This window comes from Diaphorina citri, unplaced genomic scaffold, assembly GCF_000475195.1.
Source record: "Diaphorina citri unplaced genomic scaffold, Diaci psyllid genome assembly version 1.1 scaffold1762, whole genome shotgun sequence".
Taxonomy (NCBI): Eukaryota; Metazoa; Arthropoda; class Insecta; order Hemiptera; family Psyllidae; genus Diaphorina; species Diaphorina citri.
Window position 1 is genome coordinate 35120 of NW_007379188.1, and position 15778 is coordinate 50897.

At 37.8% G+C, this 15778-nt stretch overlaps 1 protein-coding gene across 1 annotated transcript in view; it reads right to left on the reverse strand.

Moving 5' to 3' along the window:
- Window positions 1-15540, reverse strand: part of LOC103517134 (acid sphingomyelinase-like phosphodiesterase 3a) — a gene marked incomplete at its 3' end in the record, with an annotated part of 48405 nt that extends 32865 nt beyond the window's left edge. Inside the window, exon 1 of the mRNA XM_008482155.1 lies at window positions 15390-15540. Coding sequence (XP_008480377.1) covers window positions 15390-15540 — 151 coding nt within the window. The remainder of the gene's footprint in view (window positions 1-15389) is intronic.
- Window positions 15541-15778: the final 238 nt, after the last annotated feature.

A 15778-nucleotide genomic window follows, 5' to 3' on the forward strand; every position in this document is an offset into this window, starting at 1 on the left:
TTGTAACCACCAACCACCATGACCATGGTACCACATCTGGGCGACCGCCCTTCAAATCATCTAACACTGGGGACAAGCGATCAGTCTTCAAATGCTCTGTATGTAATGGAGGCCATCGCATCGCATCCTGTCCTAAATTTTTAACTTTTGATGCTACCAAACGGATCAAACAAATCAAAGAACTTAAACTTTGTTTAGCATGTCTGAGTTCTACTCACTTACTTCCGGATTGTAAAAGTACCTATCAGTGTAAACATTGCCGAAGCACTTCACATCACTCTCTCCTTCATAATCATGATCAGCCTAGCAAATCTTCGCCCAATCATTCTACAGCTTTGCCAGCTACAAAATCTTCTTACCATGCAACCAACCCAGGTAATCTTGCATCATCAGTTGTCTTGTTGGGAACCGCTATAGTTCAATTGCAGGACAAGTATGGTGTGTGGCATCCTGTTCGTTGCATTTTGGATTCGGGTAGTCAAATCTCTATCATGACTCAACGTCTGGCTCTTCAACTCAAGTTACCCTGGTATTCGTCATCTCTTCGAGTGTCTGGTGTAGGATCTGACAAACCTGTCCAAAGTAAGGGGGAAGTTAGTGTGAATCTTCTGCCGCATCAACAGGTAATCAAGCCTGGGATGCAACCACTCAATATTCAGGCAGTCATCCTGCCTAAGATTGCCAACCATCTCGCCTCTCCTGTCAATTCGGAATTGCTTCATAATTTTTCTCATCTACCTCTCGCTGATCTCACTTATGTGAACTCTATCTTCAATCGTTCGATCGAACTCCTGATTGGAGCTGAATATTATTGTCAATTGCTCGACAACACTACCCGCATCATTGTGGGAAATCCCTCTGCCGTACCCTCAATCTTGGGGTGGCTCTTAGTGGGCAAATGTCCCACCTCATCTGATCAAACTCAACCTCATCAATCTTTTTTTGTAACTGAGGATCCCATCGTGTCCCAATTGCAGAAATTCTGGGAAATTGAGGAACTTCCTTGCTTGCGACCGCAAGACCCAGAAGAGGTATTGTGTGAAAATCACTTCATTGAAACTGTCTTTTGAACGCTACCTAACCTTGGATAGTTTAACTCGTATAGAGATAGAGAATACACGAGACATTCAAATATATGTATTTATATGGATGTCTATAAGTAAGCATTCTTTCTTCTTCTTTTCTTTAATGACAATGTCGGGTCTATTGCTGAGAATTGTACGGTCCGTTTGTATACTTTGATCATACAAGACTACAACATCATCATTACTCATCACTGGATCAGTATTATTATTATTATTTTCACCAAAAGTTTTGGTACTTCCACTTTTGAGGTCTAAGAAGTTTTACGATTAAGCATCTGCTCCAACATGAATATAATAATTTACGAATTCTCGGGTTTAATGCGTTTTTTTTCCTATTTTTTAAACATCACATAATATATGGACCTCGAGGCCCAGGAGAACCGAACGGAATTTCGGGGGGAAATAAATTAGTCTGATTGGACACGTATGAATTAACAGAGAACTCTTTTAAAACATTAGAAAACTCTTTGAAAACATTAGTTAAATAGACGTACCATGGGGGGTATCCCATTAGAGCTTAAATAAAAAGGGATCCCAGGCCATTCGCTATTGAGAATGTGAAAGTTTCGCCCATTGTCTTTGCCCATTATCATGAGAGTTTTACGATAAAATGTTCTGTTGTGCTTTATTGCAACAATCTGTGTCTTTTGAACGCTACCTAACCTTGGATAGTTTAACTCGTATAGAGATAGAGAATACACGAGACATTCAAATATATGTATTTATATGTACATAGGGTACCTACATGAACTTTCATGTTCCTATTCCATCGACATTTCAAATTTTCGTCATCTAATCAAATGAGAAATGATTCTACTTTCCTTTTGCTCTGTTATCTTCTGAAAATTGAATAGAGAATTACCTAGGAGGAATCTATGTTATTTTGATCTGTTCAGCGGAAGGTGCTGCTTTAAATTATGGAGCATGAATTCTGTACTTTTTCGCACATGCTGATTTGACGATACAAACAATCTAGGAAAGATACCTGCCTTTAATCCTCGTATCCAACCTAAAATGGTTGAAAATGTGAGGAAAGGGCTGCAATTCAGGTAGAACTCAGAACCACATTCGATAAAACTTATTTTACCTATTTATTTATTTCCAAAAACTTATTTTGTCCTCTGGGATTTCGCACACGCGGATTTTTTTTTTCTAAATTCAATCAAAACAAAGTTCTAAAACCAATGACCCAAATCAGTGATAATAATATAAAATTATGTAGATTTTTTGGTGTAACAAAAGTTGCGTTATGTATTAACCTATGTTATTTTCATCAGTTCAGCGAAAGGTGCTGCTTTAAATTATGGAGCATGAATTCTGTACTTTTTCGCACATGCTGATTTGACGATACAAACAATCTAGAAAAGATACCTGTCTTTAATCCTCGTATCCAACCTAAAATGGTTGAAAATGTGAGGAAAGGGCTGCAATTCAGGTAGAACTCAGAAACACATTCGAAAAAAAAAACTTATTTTACCTATTTATTTATTTCCAAAAACTTATTTTGTCTTCTGGGATTTCGCACACGCGGAATTTTTTTCTAAATTCAATCAAAACAAAGTTCTAAAACCAATGACCCAAATCAGTGATAATAATATAAAATTATGCAGATTTTTTGGTGTAACAAAAGTTGCGTTATGTATTAAGCTAGAAAACATCGTCACTACTACACCTCTTTACAGGACATTCTAGGAAAACAGTTGCACCATCCCAGGTAACAGAAACCAAGGGCACAGGAATCCGTTCCAGGAACCACGGGCATAGAACTCCGTTCCAGGAAAATAAATTAACAGGAAAGCTCCTGTTACAAGATCAGGGAAGAGAGGGGAAGGAGGAGAGTGAGAAGGAGAGAGAAAGAGAGAGGAAGGAAGGCACTTGTAAGTGCTTCTCAAAAGAAATTTTAGGTGACATTATGAAATAAAAGAGGGAAGAAGAGGGAGAGAGGGAAGCTTAACTAAAATATCAAATTTACTTCCTTCTTCTTCTTCTTCTTCTTCCCTTTCCTTTCCCTTTTTATTTTGAAAGTCTTTTAATATGTCGTTCCTTCCTTCTCTCTCTCTCTCTCTCTCTCTCTCGTTGCCTCTCCTCCTTATTGCCCCCATTTTCGCACTTTCTGTTTCTTTCTTTCTCTCTCCCTCTGCTTCTTTTTATACTCTCTCACTCTCTCTCTTTTGATGCTTCTCTTTCTCTTGATTTGTCTTTCCTTCCTCTGTAAGCTTTCTCTTTCTTTCTCCTTTTTCGCTGTTTCATTACCCCAAATCTTTTTCTCTCCCTCCCTATGTCTTTGTACTTTGTTCTGGAAACTCTATAAAGGAGCAAGCTCTGTTAGGGACTTGGGGCTCCAAAAATAGAAATGGTGGTGTATGTGGGACTTGGGGCTCCAAAAATAGAAATGATGGTGTATGTGTACACATTACAGATACACATTGTTTGGATGGGTGACCGATTCGTCGATAAACCATAATCATTGGACAACCGGGACTTTGGGAAAACAACATCTAAAGTGATATGACTGTTAATATATTGTCAATTTCAGAAGGTACACAGCGCACTGAGGCAATAATATTATGTGATATGCTGCACTGGAGCATGCTTCAAAATCAACATGAGGTAACATACACTATACTTATTCGTACATAATGGACGAACAAAGGAACAGTGGACCATAACCATAACACCATCTACCTAAAGGGCGCTGACACTCCGGCATAGAATGTCATTGGACAGCCTTTTTTTTCCGACAGCATCATTTAATCCATACAAAGATGCCTCACTTTTCATCTCATAACACCCTTAATCTCCCGTCACAACGGCTTTCCCACCTTTTTCCGTGGCACCTAAAGGGCGCTGACACTCCGGCATAGAATGTCATTGGACAGCCTTTTTTTCCGACAGCATCCATTTAATCCATACAAAGATGCCTCACTTTTCATCTCATAACACCCTTAATCTCCCGTCACAACGGCTTTCCCACCTTTTTCCGTGGCGGTGTAGTACATTAAAATAAATGCGGGGAAATTAAAGTAAATTATTTCCAAAGCCTGTGAAACATCACACGACGCGTGACATGCCAGGTACGTCACATTCTGTCACGTTCCTGTCACACATAATTTTTTTAACGTCACGAGTACCTATGACTACAGGATGGTGGTAAAAAGATGCGAAAATTTCGGTGCAGGTTTCGGTCCCAACTACCTATGAACCATCTGATATTTATTTACCTACGAAATACTCAAAAAGTCGAAGTAGTGAGTTGTGAGCCTAGTTCGCTTGGTTGGTAGCGGGTCTGCCTTGTAAGCGCTAGGCCGTCGATTCAATCCCCTTCCGGGACGCATTTCATCCTGAACGGACAATGTTTGTTCTCGGAACGGCTGGCTTTCTCCTGTCCTGTCTTCCTTTTCTCTTCGATTTCAGGACGATAAAACCTTAGCAGTTACATCAGTTCACTAATTCCCTCTATCAAATCTCTCGAAAAAAAGAAGAAAAAATATTCTCTATGATGTCCTCTCTCTGCAGCAAATTACTGCTACCTTATGATGTCTTCTAGCCTCTAAGACTCCAGGAATTTTCACACTTTTTTTCCAGATCACCCACTAGACAACGCATAATTCCCGTCATCTATGTGCTGGAATGTTCCCATTTATCCTGGAAGCTCCCCTCCCGTTCCGACCCCGACTCCCCTCCAGTTCCCACCCTGACTCCCCTCCAGTTCCCACCCCGAACATAATCCGGCAAATTGGTATGCCGCTCGGCAGATCGCTGTGTGTGTGGTAGAAACGTTTCATCTCTACATTCTCTCCCATGTGAAGATAAAACTTTTTCCTACACGCCGCTAGAATAATTTTGTCTTAATGAAATTTTTTTACCCCCAACCCACCCTAACTTCGAATGTGGGAGAAAAAAGAGGTCTATGAAAAATTCTTTTTCGTTTCGGTTGAAAAATTGCTTGTGCCTTTTTTTGTGTGTTGGTCGGATCGTTTCTTTTGTTTAGATAAGAGGAAACGAGGACCAAACATGAGATGTGTGGGAAGATCCAAACTATTCTAAATATATCTATATCATAAATACCATTTTTGAAAAGAATAGCCCAAGAGATGAATGATTTGAGGTCGCAAATACAAAGGAGGAACACTATTACAAGAATATCAGATATTAATGAACAGATTAATAGCAAAGAGAACCAAAAACCACTGCCAATTAACAAATTAGGAAGGAAAGAATGAGAAGACTTCCACAGATCATTAAATAATGTCAGGAAGGAAGAAGGAACAATAATACAATAAGTAATATCAGACATAAATAAACACATGAATAGCAAAGAAGCAAAGATAACCAAGAACTACTATCAAACAAGAACAAATAGGAAGGATAGAACTCCAGTGTCACCAGAACAGAAGTGTGAAGGGTAAAGCGGAAAATTGATTCCTTGCATGCATGACCTGAGATGATGCTAAGAAGTCAGGACTTCAGGATCGTTCTTAGGGAAATTCCAAGATTATGAATATGTAGGTACTAAAAAAAAAATCTCAAATTTTTGTGGTAAAGCATAGCTTTTTCACAACTGTTGTGGATATCACAACATTACTAAGTGCCTCTTTCTCAGTAATTAACTTGTGATTGTAATAATGCCGATTATGTCTAATATTCTCACCCCCTTCCCGACTCCTACAATATCATTCTACAGTCACATGATATTCTGAAAGATAGTTATAGTGACTAATGTTATACTTGTAAATATATTGCCTTGGATACCTCTCTACGTTTCGCAGACCCAACTTGAATTTCACACACAATTTTCGACCTTTTCCAGGAAACTGATCTTCACTTTCAAGAAAACAGATTTTCATGTTCATGGAATTTCAAGGAAAACAATAACAATTTCAGTCCTAAATTTGAGTTGGAATAGTGAACAGACAATATGACGTGTCACTAGTTCTAGAACTCAAATCCGATTGCAGGAACTTTAGAATTTTGCCCTTATCATTGCACAGCCAATTATTCTCAAAATAAACAATAGTGTTACACCAAAATAGGTGACTAGGTAATCTCAAAATAAACCAGGGTTCCAACAAACAAGGTAATCTCAAAATAAACCAAAGTCATTGTTTTTATTGCATCGACTGTGTGGACACAACTTAGGAGCTCAATAGTTACAGTTCTGTTACCAAAACTCACTGTCCCATTAGTAGATAAATATTTGTGACAAGTATTATGTTGTAAGATATTCAAGAGTTACCAAGTAACGAAATGAAATATAGGCACATGCAATGAAAATTCAAACAACCTTTGTTCAAACAATCAAACAGATGTATTTCTAGATACATTGAGGATACATATACTTCAGTTTCCAATATTCCTCAATCATCGACCCCGACTCCCCTCCAGTTCCCACCCTGACTCCCCTCCAGTTCCCACCCCGAACATAATCCGGCAAATTGGTATGCCGCTCGGCAGATCGCTGTGTGTGTGGTAGAAACGTTTCATCTCTACATTCTCTCCCATGTGAAGATAAAACTTTTTCCTACACGCCGCTAGAATAATTTTGTCTTAATGAAATTTTTTTACCCCCAACCCACCCTAACTTCGAATGTGGGAGAAAAAAGAGGTCTATGAAAAATTCTTTTTCGTTTCGGTTGAAAAATTGCTTGTGCCTTTTTTTGTGTGTTGGTCGGATCGTTTCTTTTGTTTAGATAAGAGGAAACGAGGACCAAACATGAGATGTGTGGGAAGATCCAAACTATTCTAAATATATCTATATCATAAATACCATTTTTGAAAAGAATAGCCCAAGAGATGAATGATTTGAGGTCGCAAATACAAAGGAGGAACACTATTACAAGAATATCAGATATTAATGAACAGATTAATAGCAAAGAGAACCAAAAACCACTGCCAATTAACAAATTAGGAAGGAAAGAATGAGAAGACTTCCACAGATCATTAAATAATGTCAGGAAGGAAGAAGGAACAATAATACAATAAGTAATATCAGACATAAATAAACACATGAATAGCAAAGAAGCAAAGATAACCAAGAACTACTATCAAACAAGAACAAATAGGAAGGAAAGAACTCCAGTGTCACCAGAACAGAAGTGTGAAGGGTAAAGCGGAAAATTGATTCCTTGCATGCATGACCTGAGATGATGCTAAGAAGTCAGGACTTCAGGATCGTTCTTAGGGAAATTCCAAGATTATGAATATGTAGGTACTAAAAAAAAAATCTCAAATTTTTGTGGTAAAGCATAGCTTTTTCACAACTGTTGTGGATATCACAACATTACTAAGTGCCTCTTTCTCAGTAATTAACTTGTGATTGTAATAATGCCGATTATGTCTAATATTCTCACCCCCTTCCCGACTCCTACAATATCATTCTACAGTCACATGCTATTCTGAAAGATAGTTATAGTGACTAATGTTATACTTGTAAATATATTGCCTTGGATACCTCTCTACGTTTCGCAGACTCGACTGGAAATTTCACCCACGATTTTCGACTTTTTCCAGGAAACTGATCTTCACTTTCAAGGAAACGGATTTTCATGTTCATGGAATTTCAAGGAAAACAATAACAGTTTCAGTCCTAAATTTGAGTTGGAATAGTGAACAGACAATATGACGTGTCACTAGCTCTAGAACTCAAATCCGATTGCAGGAACTTTAGAATTTTGCCCTTATCATTCGACAGCCAATTAGGTATTCTCAAAATAAACAATAGTGTTACACCAAACTAGGTGACTAGGTAATCTCAAAATAAACCAAAGTCATTGTTCTTATTGCATCGACTGTGTGGACACAACTTAGGAACTCAGTAGTTACAGTTCTGTTACCAAATTTCACTGTCCCATTAGTAAAATATTTGTGGCAAGTATTATGTTGTAAGACATTCAAGAGTTACCAAGTAACGAAATGAAATATAGGCACACGCAATGAAAATTAAAACAACCTTTGTTCAAACAATCAAACAGATGTATTTCTAGATACATTGAGGATACATATACTTCAGTTTCCAATATTCCTCAATCATTTCCTCAAACATTGCCTCAATATCAATAACCAATAATGCCCTGAACAAATAGAAGGCCACTTTAGATACCACAATGTACATATGTGTGTGGGTTGACAATTTGACTCAGAGTAAACCAATATCTAGGTAAGTATTTATATGAACTTATGTGAAACCAATATAAATGTATCTATGAACACTCATGAAATATAATATGAAAATATGAATAGTAATGGAGGAAAATATGAAAATCCATGACCTGGAAGCAAACTTTCCCAGCCTTTTCTCCAAAAAGCGTAGGATATATTGTGAGTATTTGGGGATCATTTTATGAAGATATTATAAGTCTCTCAAATAAATCGAGTGCACAAGTGTCCTACATTTGTTTCAGGAGTTTTCTCGTTGAAAAGGTAATGTGTGTGGGTTGACAATTTGACTCAGAGTAAACCAATATAGGTAAGTATTTACATGAACTTATGTGAAACCAATATAAATGTATCTATGAACACACATGAAATATAATATGAAAATATGAATAGTAATGGAGGAAAATATGAAAATCTATGACCTGGAAGCAAACTTTCCCAGCCTTTCTCCAAAAAGCGTAGGATATATTGTGAGTATTTGGGGACCATTTTATGAAGATATTATAAGTCTCTCAAATAAATCGAGTGCACAAGTGTCCTACATTTGTTTCAGGAGTTTTCTCGTTGAAAAGGTCAAAAACGTGCGGAGTGCGGACCTTACAACCTTCGAGAAGAAAGCATAAAAAATATTATTTTCGATACTTCAATAATATTTTTCGTATTCGAATGAAAAGAGGATTTCCAATAAGTTTGGACAAAAACATGACCTTTACACAGAATCTGGGAAGTGTGTATGTCGAGCTTACAAAACACAAAATAGGGAATGAGCGGGCTGAATAACATTTTTACCAATATGAAATTTGGGATATTGTGGCCCTCAAATTAAAACGATGCCCTTATTTGGGACTTTCGGTCCAAATTTGAAACATAAATATGCCATTTCAATACCCAGTGTTGAAAGTTGAAATCTCAAAATGAACACTAGGTAGTTCCATATTTCCAAAACAAAACGCTCAATTGCTAACCTAGTTGGCTTGGAAAGTATAGCGTACAGCACCTTCCTTGTAAGCTCCAGGTCGCGAGATTAATTTTCGCCTGGGACGAACTTTATCCCAAACGATCCAAACAGATAAGGTTCGTTCTCAGAACGGCTGCATTTCTCCTATCCTGTCCTCTTCTCTTCGATTTCGGGATGTAAAGACCACTCTTGTTACAGATCCCTCTACCAAACCTCTTTTTTCCAAGTCAGTTTTGCCAGCAAATTTCTGTTTCCCTGTTCCAGTCATTACTTTCCTTATTAGGGTCTTAGAAGTTTCCCTTTCGAGTACCCTAAGTTCGGTCCTGAGAACTATTCTCCCACGAGAGTCACGCGACCTGTGCAGTGATTCGCCAGAGTTAGTTCTACGCCACCTGTCAACCGAAGAGTATCAAGACGAGAGAGGATGAGCCTGGCTGACACTGCAACCGTATTCACCATATCAACCGTTTTCAGCGGAGACAAAAGCGATGGTGAGTTTTCTAATTATTAAGAGAATATTTCAAAACAAACATATTCACCGATTTAACGATATTCACCACCATATCAACCGTATTCACCGCAGACAAACACGATGGTGAGTGTTCCAATTATTATGGGCAGAATATTATTGTCAATTGCTCGACAACACTACCCGCATCATTGTGGGAAATCCCTCTGCCGTACCCTCAATCTTGGGGTGGCTCTTAGACGCATTTCATCCTGAACGGACAATGTTTGTTCTCGGAACGGCTGGCTTTCTCCTGTCCTGTCTTCCTTTTCTCTTCGATTTCAGGACGATAAAACCTTAGCAGTTACATCAGTTCACTAATTCCCTCTATCAAATCTCTCGAAAAAAAGAAGAAAAAATATTCTCTATGATGTCCTCTCTCTGCAGCAAATTGAGGAGCAGAATGGAAAAAGGGCCCTTGGGACAAATCGTTGTTTTGAGATATAGGGCTTTAAAGTTTTTGAACCGAAATAACAACTGCTACCTTATGATGTCTTCTAGCCTCTAAGACTCCAGGAATTTTCACACTTTTTTTCCAGATCACCCACTAGACAACGCATAATTCCCGTCATCTATGTGCTGGAATGTTCCCATTTATCCTGGAAGCTCCCCTCCCGTTCTGACCCCGACTACCTTATGATGTCTTCTAGCCTCTAAGACTCCAGGAATTTTCACACTTTTTTTCCAGATCACCCACTAGACAACGCATAATTCCCGTCATCTATGTGCTGGAATGTTCCCATTTATCCTGGAAGCTCCCCTCCCGTTCCGACCCCGACTCCCCTCCAGTTCCCACCCTGACTCCCCTCCAGTTCCCACCCCGAACATAATCCGGCAAATTGGTATGCCGCTCGGCAGATCGCTGTGTGTGTGGTAGAAACGTTTCATCTCTACATTCTCTCCCATGTGAAGATAAAACTTTTTCCTACACGCCGCTAGAATAATTTTGTCTTAATGAAATTTTTTTACCCCCAACCCACCCTAACTTCGAATGTGGGAGAAAAAAGAGGTCTATGAAAAATTCTTTTTCGTTTCGGTTGAAAAATTGCTTGTGCCTTTTTTTGTGTGTTGGTCGGATCGTTTCTTTTGTTTAGATAAGAGGAAACGAGGACCAAACATGAGATGTGTGGGAAGATCCAAACTATTCTAAATATATCTATATCATAAATACCATTTTTGAAAAGAATAGCCCAAGAGATGAATGATTTGAGGTCGCAAATACAAAGGAGGAACACTATTACAAGAATATCAGATATTAATGAACAGATTAATAGCAAAGAGAACCAAAAACCACTGCCAATTAACAAATTAGGAAGGAAAGAATGAGAAGACTTCCACAGATCATTAAATAATGTCAGGAAGGAAGAAGGAACAATAATACAATAAGTAATATCAGACATAAATAAACACATGAATAGCAAAGAAGCAAAGATAACCAAGAACTACTATCAAACAAGAACAAATAGGAAGGAAAGAACTCCAGTGTCACCAGAACAGAAGTGTGAAGGGTAAAGCGGAAAATTGATTCCTTGCATGCATGACCTGAGATGATGCTAAGAAGTCAGGACTTCAGGATCGTTCTTAGGGAAATTCCAAGATTATGAATATGTAGGTACTAAAAAAAAAATCTCAAATTTTTGTGGTAAAGCATAGCTTTTTCACAACTGTTGTGGATATCACAACATTACTAAGTGCCTCTTTCTCAGTAATTAACTTGTGATTGTAATAATGCCGATTATGTCTAATATTCTCACCCCCTTCCCGACTCCTACAATCTCATTCTACAGTCACATGATATTCTGAAAGATAGTTATAGTGACTAATGTTATACTTGTAAATATATTGCCTTGGATACCTCTCTACGTTTCGCAGACTCGACTGGAAATTTCACCCACGATTTTCGACTTTTTCCAGGAAACTGATCTTCACTTTCAAGGAAACGGATTTTCATGTTCATGGAATTTCAAGGAAAACAATAACAGTTTCAGTCCTAAATTTGAGTTGGAATAGTGAACAGACAATATGACGTGTCACTAGCTCTAGAACTCAAATCCGATTGCAGGAACTTTAGAATTTTGCCCTTATCATTCGACAGCCAATTAGGTATTCTCAAAATAAACAATAGTGTTACACCAAACTAGGTGACTAGGTAATCTCAAAATAAACCAAAGTCATTGTTCTTATTGCATCGACTGTGTGGACACAACTTAGGAACTCAGTAGTTACAGTTCTGTTACCAAATTTCACTGTCCCATTAGTAAAATATTTGTGGCAAGTATTATGTTGTAAGACATTCAAGAGTTACCAAGTAACGAAATGAAATATAGGCACACGCAATGAAAATTAAAACAACCTTTGTTCAAACAATCAAACAGATGTATTTCTAGATACATTGAGGATACATATACTTCAGTTTCCAATATTCCTCAATCATTTCCTCAAACATTGCCTCAATATCAATAACCAATAATGCCCTGAACAAATAGAAGGCCACTTTAGATACCACAATGTACATAAATGTGTGTGGGTTGACAATTTGACTCAGAGTAAACCAATATAGGTAAGTATTTACATGAACTTATGTGAAACCAATATAAATGTATCTATGAACACACATGAAATATAATATGAAAATATGAATAGTAATGGAGGAAAATATGAAAATCTATGACCTGGAAGCAAACTTTCCCAGCCTTTCTCCAAAAAGCGTAGGATATATTGTGAGTATTTGGGGACCATTTTATGAAGATATTATAAGTCTCTCAAATAAATCGAGTGCACAAGTGTCCTACATTTGTTTCAGGAGTTTTCTCGTTGAAAAGGTCAAAAACGTGCGGACCTTACAATGCTTTCGAGAAGAAAGCATAAAAAATATTATTTTCGATACTTCAATAATATTTTTCGTATTCGAATGAAAAGATAAGTTTGGACAAAAACATGACCTTTACACAGAATCTGGGAAGTGTGTATGTCAAGCTTACAAAACACAAAATAGGGAATGAGCGGGCTGAATAACATTTTTACCATTATGAAATTTTGGATATTGTGGCCCTCAAATTAAAACGATGCCCTTTATTTGGGACTTTGGGTCCAAATTTGAAACATAAATATGCCATTTCAATACCCAGTGTTGAAAGTTGAAATCTCAAAATGAAAACTAGGTACCTAGTTCCATATTTCCAAAACAAAATGCTCAATTGCTAACCTAGTTGGCTTGGAACGTATAGCGTACAGCACCTACCTTGTAAGCTTCAGGTCGCGAGATTAATTTTCGCCTGGGACGAACTTTATCCTAAACGATCCAAGCATATAAGGTTCGTTCTCAGAACGGCTGGATTTCTCCTATCCTGTCCAATTTTCGCCTGGGACGAACTTTATCCTAAACGATCCAAGCATATAAGGTTCGTTCTCAGAACGGCTGGATTTCTCCTATCCTGTCCTCTTCTCTTCGATTTCGGGGTGTAAAGACCACTGTTGTTACAGATCCCTCTACCAAACCTCTTTTTTCCAAGTCAGTTTTGCCAGCAAATTTCTGTTTCCCTGTTCCAGTCATTACTTTCCTTCTTAGCGTCTTAGAAGTTTCCCTTTTGAGTACCCTAAGTTCGGTCCTGAGAACTATTCTCCCACGAGAGTCACGCGACCTGTGCAGTGATTCGCCAGAGTTAGTTCTACGCCACCTGTCAACCGAAGAGTATCAAGACGAGAGAGGATGAGCCTGGCTGACACTGCAACCGTATTCACCATATCAACCGTATTTAGCGGAGACAAAAGCGATGGTGAGTTTTCTAATTATTATGAGAATATAGATCAAAACAAAAATATTCACCGATTTAACGATATTCACCACCATATCAACCGTATTCACCGCAGACAAACACGATGGTGAGTGTTCCAATTATTATGGGCCAGGTATGGGGATCCATCAAAACAATCATAGTATTCACCAATAGTGACCAATACAACTATATTCACCATTTTATATCGTCAACCGTATTGATAATATCAAACATATTCACTGCAGACAATAAGATATTTACCATAGATATTATTATTTTAATAAGTATTCACCATAGATATTATTATTTATCAAACCTAATAATCATGACAACCACTTTTACCACAGACAACCGCAATGGCGAGTGTTCCAATTATGGGCGCATAATGGACATCCATTCTATAGGTTGTTCAGTAGTTGGAACTTGTTCAGTAAGAAATACCTGCTATTTTTTTATTTTCGAAAGGGTTTTCTTAGGAGGTTTAGGTACTCAAGTAGGTATTGGGCTCTTGAGACTGCTAAATAATCTAAGTACCTTTTTTGATTTAATTTATCAATGTAGAAGATATTCTCCAAGCTAAAATTGGTAGAATTATGTAAATGCATTTATCAGTGTAATTTAAGTGTAGCTCCACTTTTTAACACCCAGTCTTTTATAATTGTTTCCCCCCCCCCCCCGATTCCTTTGTCCTCTCCATTTTCACCTCCACGGTTTTGTAACTGCAACAGCACCAATATTCTATTTGAATAGAAAACTTTTCATGTTATTTTTGCTATTTGCTCGGTGTCTATGTTGTTGTTTGCAATTAAATGTAAAATGCTAGATTTAGCTGCGAGTATTCAGGCGTAAACACATTCATAACATCCCCTGTAGGTGAATTATATATTGGACGGAAAAAAATATAAATAATTGTAAAAAAGACTTGTTTTATTATCATTTAGATGTTGCTAATTGAAATAAATGCTCGTAAATAAGTAGGTAGGTGCATTACTTCATTCAAACTAGATGAATTGAACTTTTTCCATTAATGCAAGTTGCAGGTAAGTAGGTGGATACTATTAAGGTCATCAAAACATCAAGCGCAGAAAAAAAAAAAAAAAAAAACAAAGCCAAAAAAAAAAAAAAAAAAAAACAATAAGCGCATTGCTTTTACTTTTTTATGTGTCTGTTTCATTTTCAAAAGAAGATTGTTTTAATTGACAAGTTTCATTTACTTGGAAAATCTACAATTTTATCATTTATTTTTTCAGCTGCTTCCATTCTGCATACTGGTACTGGTAACAGCACGCGTTGCTCAGAAAACAATCCCGGAATCTGCAAGCGAGTCCCCTAACAAACACAATGAACATTATCACATTAAGAAGATCAACACGATGGCTGATGATGATCGGACTGTACAACATACTGAAGACATATCCGATTATATGAATGAAGAACGTAATGATTATGATGATGATTCTGAGCCGGAATATGATGAGAACTATGACAATGAAGAAGAAGCAAGTGAAGAAGAGCCACAGAACCAAAACAAAGTAATGGATGTTAGTAAAGGAGCGGCTCAAGGTGAAAATAATGACAAAACGGTAGGAAATCAAGGAAATGGTCGCAACAATATTTCCAATAACGATATGAAATGGTTCAACAAACCTGCAAATCCATCTAATCCAAACCAATCACCTCCAGAACGATATGATACTCAATCAGGACCCATATTAAGCATAATATCTAAAACAAACGGTCCATCCCCTAGCGAGGGCGAGGTAAAAAATCATTCCAATGCTCACTCGAGGATAAAGAACATCAAAGAAAATGCAAATCGGCTGAAAGATGAGAAAATTAGTTAGCTTAGTTGGTTACTTTTGTAGAGTAATTTATCCTGAAAGCAATTAAAGGATGGTAGATCTTACCTTTGTTGAACGTGCCGATGGCGTCAGGAGGCAACCATTTCTCAAACAGATGTCCCAGATCGGTGTAGCTGTACCGACCGCCCCGGGACGAACCGGGATCATCATGTCCCAACACGGGGATGACGAAATGGCTGCTGAAGTAACGGTACATGGTGCAGAAGACATGGACAACTTTGAACAAGACTTCTATCGAGGGAAATCCAAAGACTTGAACGGACTCTTTGACACAAGTCTTTTTGAGGATGATAGTTTCATTGACGAATTCGATGACCCTAGACGGCGGAAAATCTATCCAGGGAAACCTGTTAGTAATGTCAACAGAGCTGCTCAAGCCCGAAATCCAATAACCAATAGAAACCACCAATATAGGTTAGTAATGTCAACAGAGC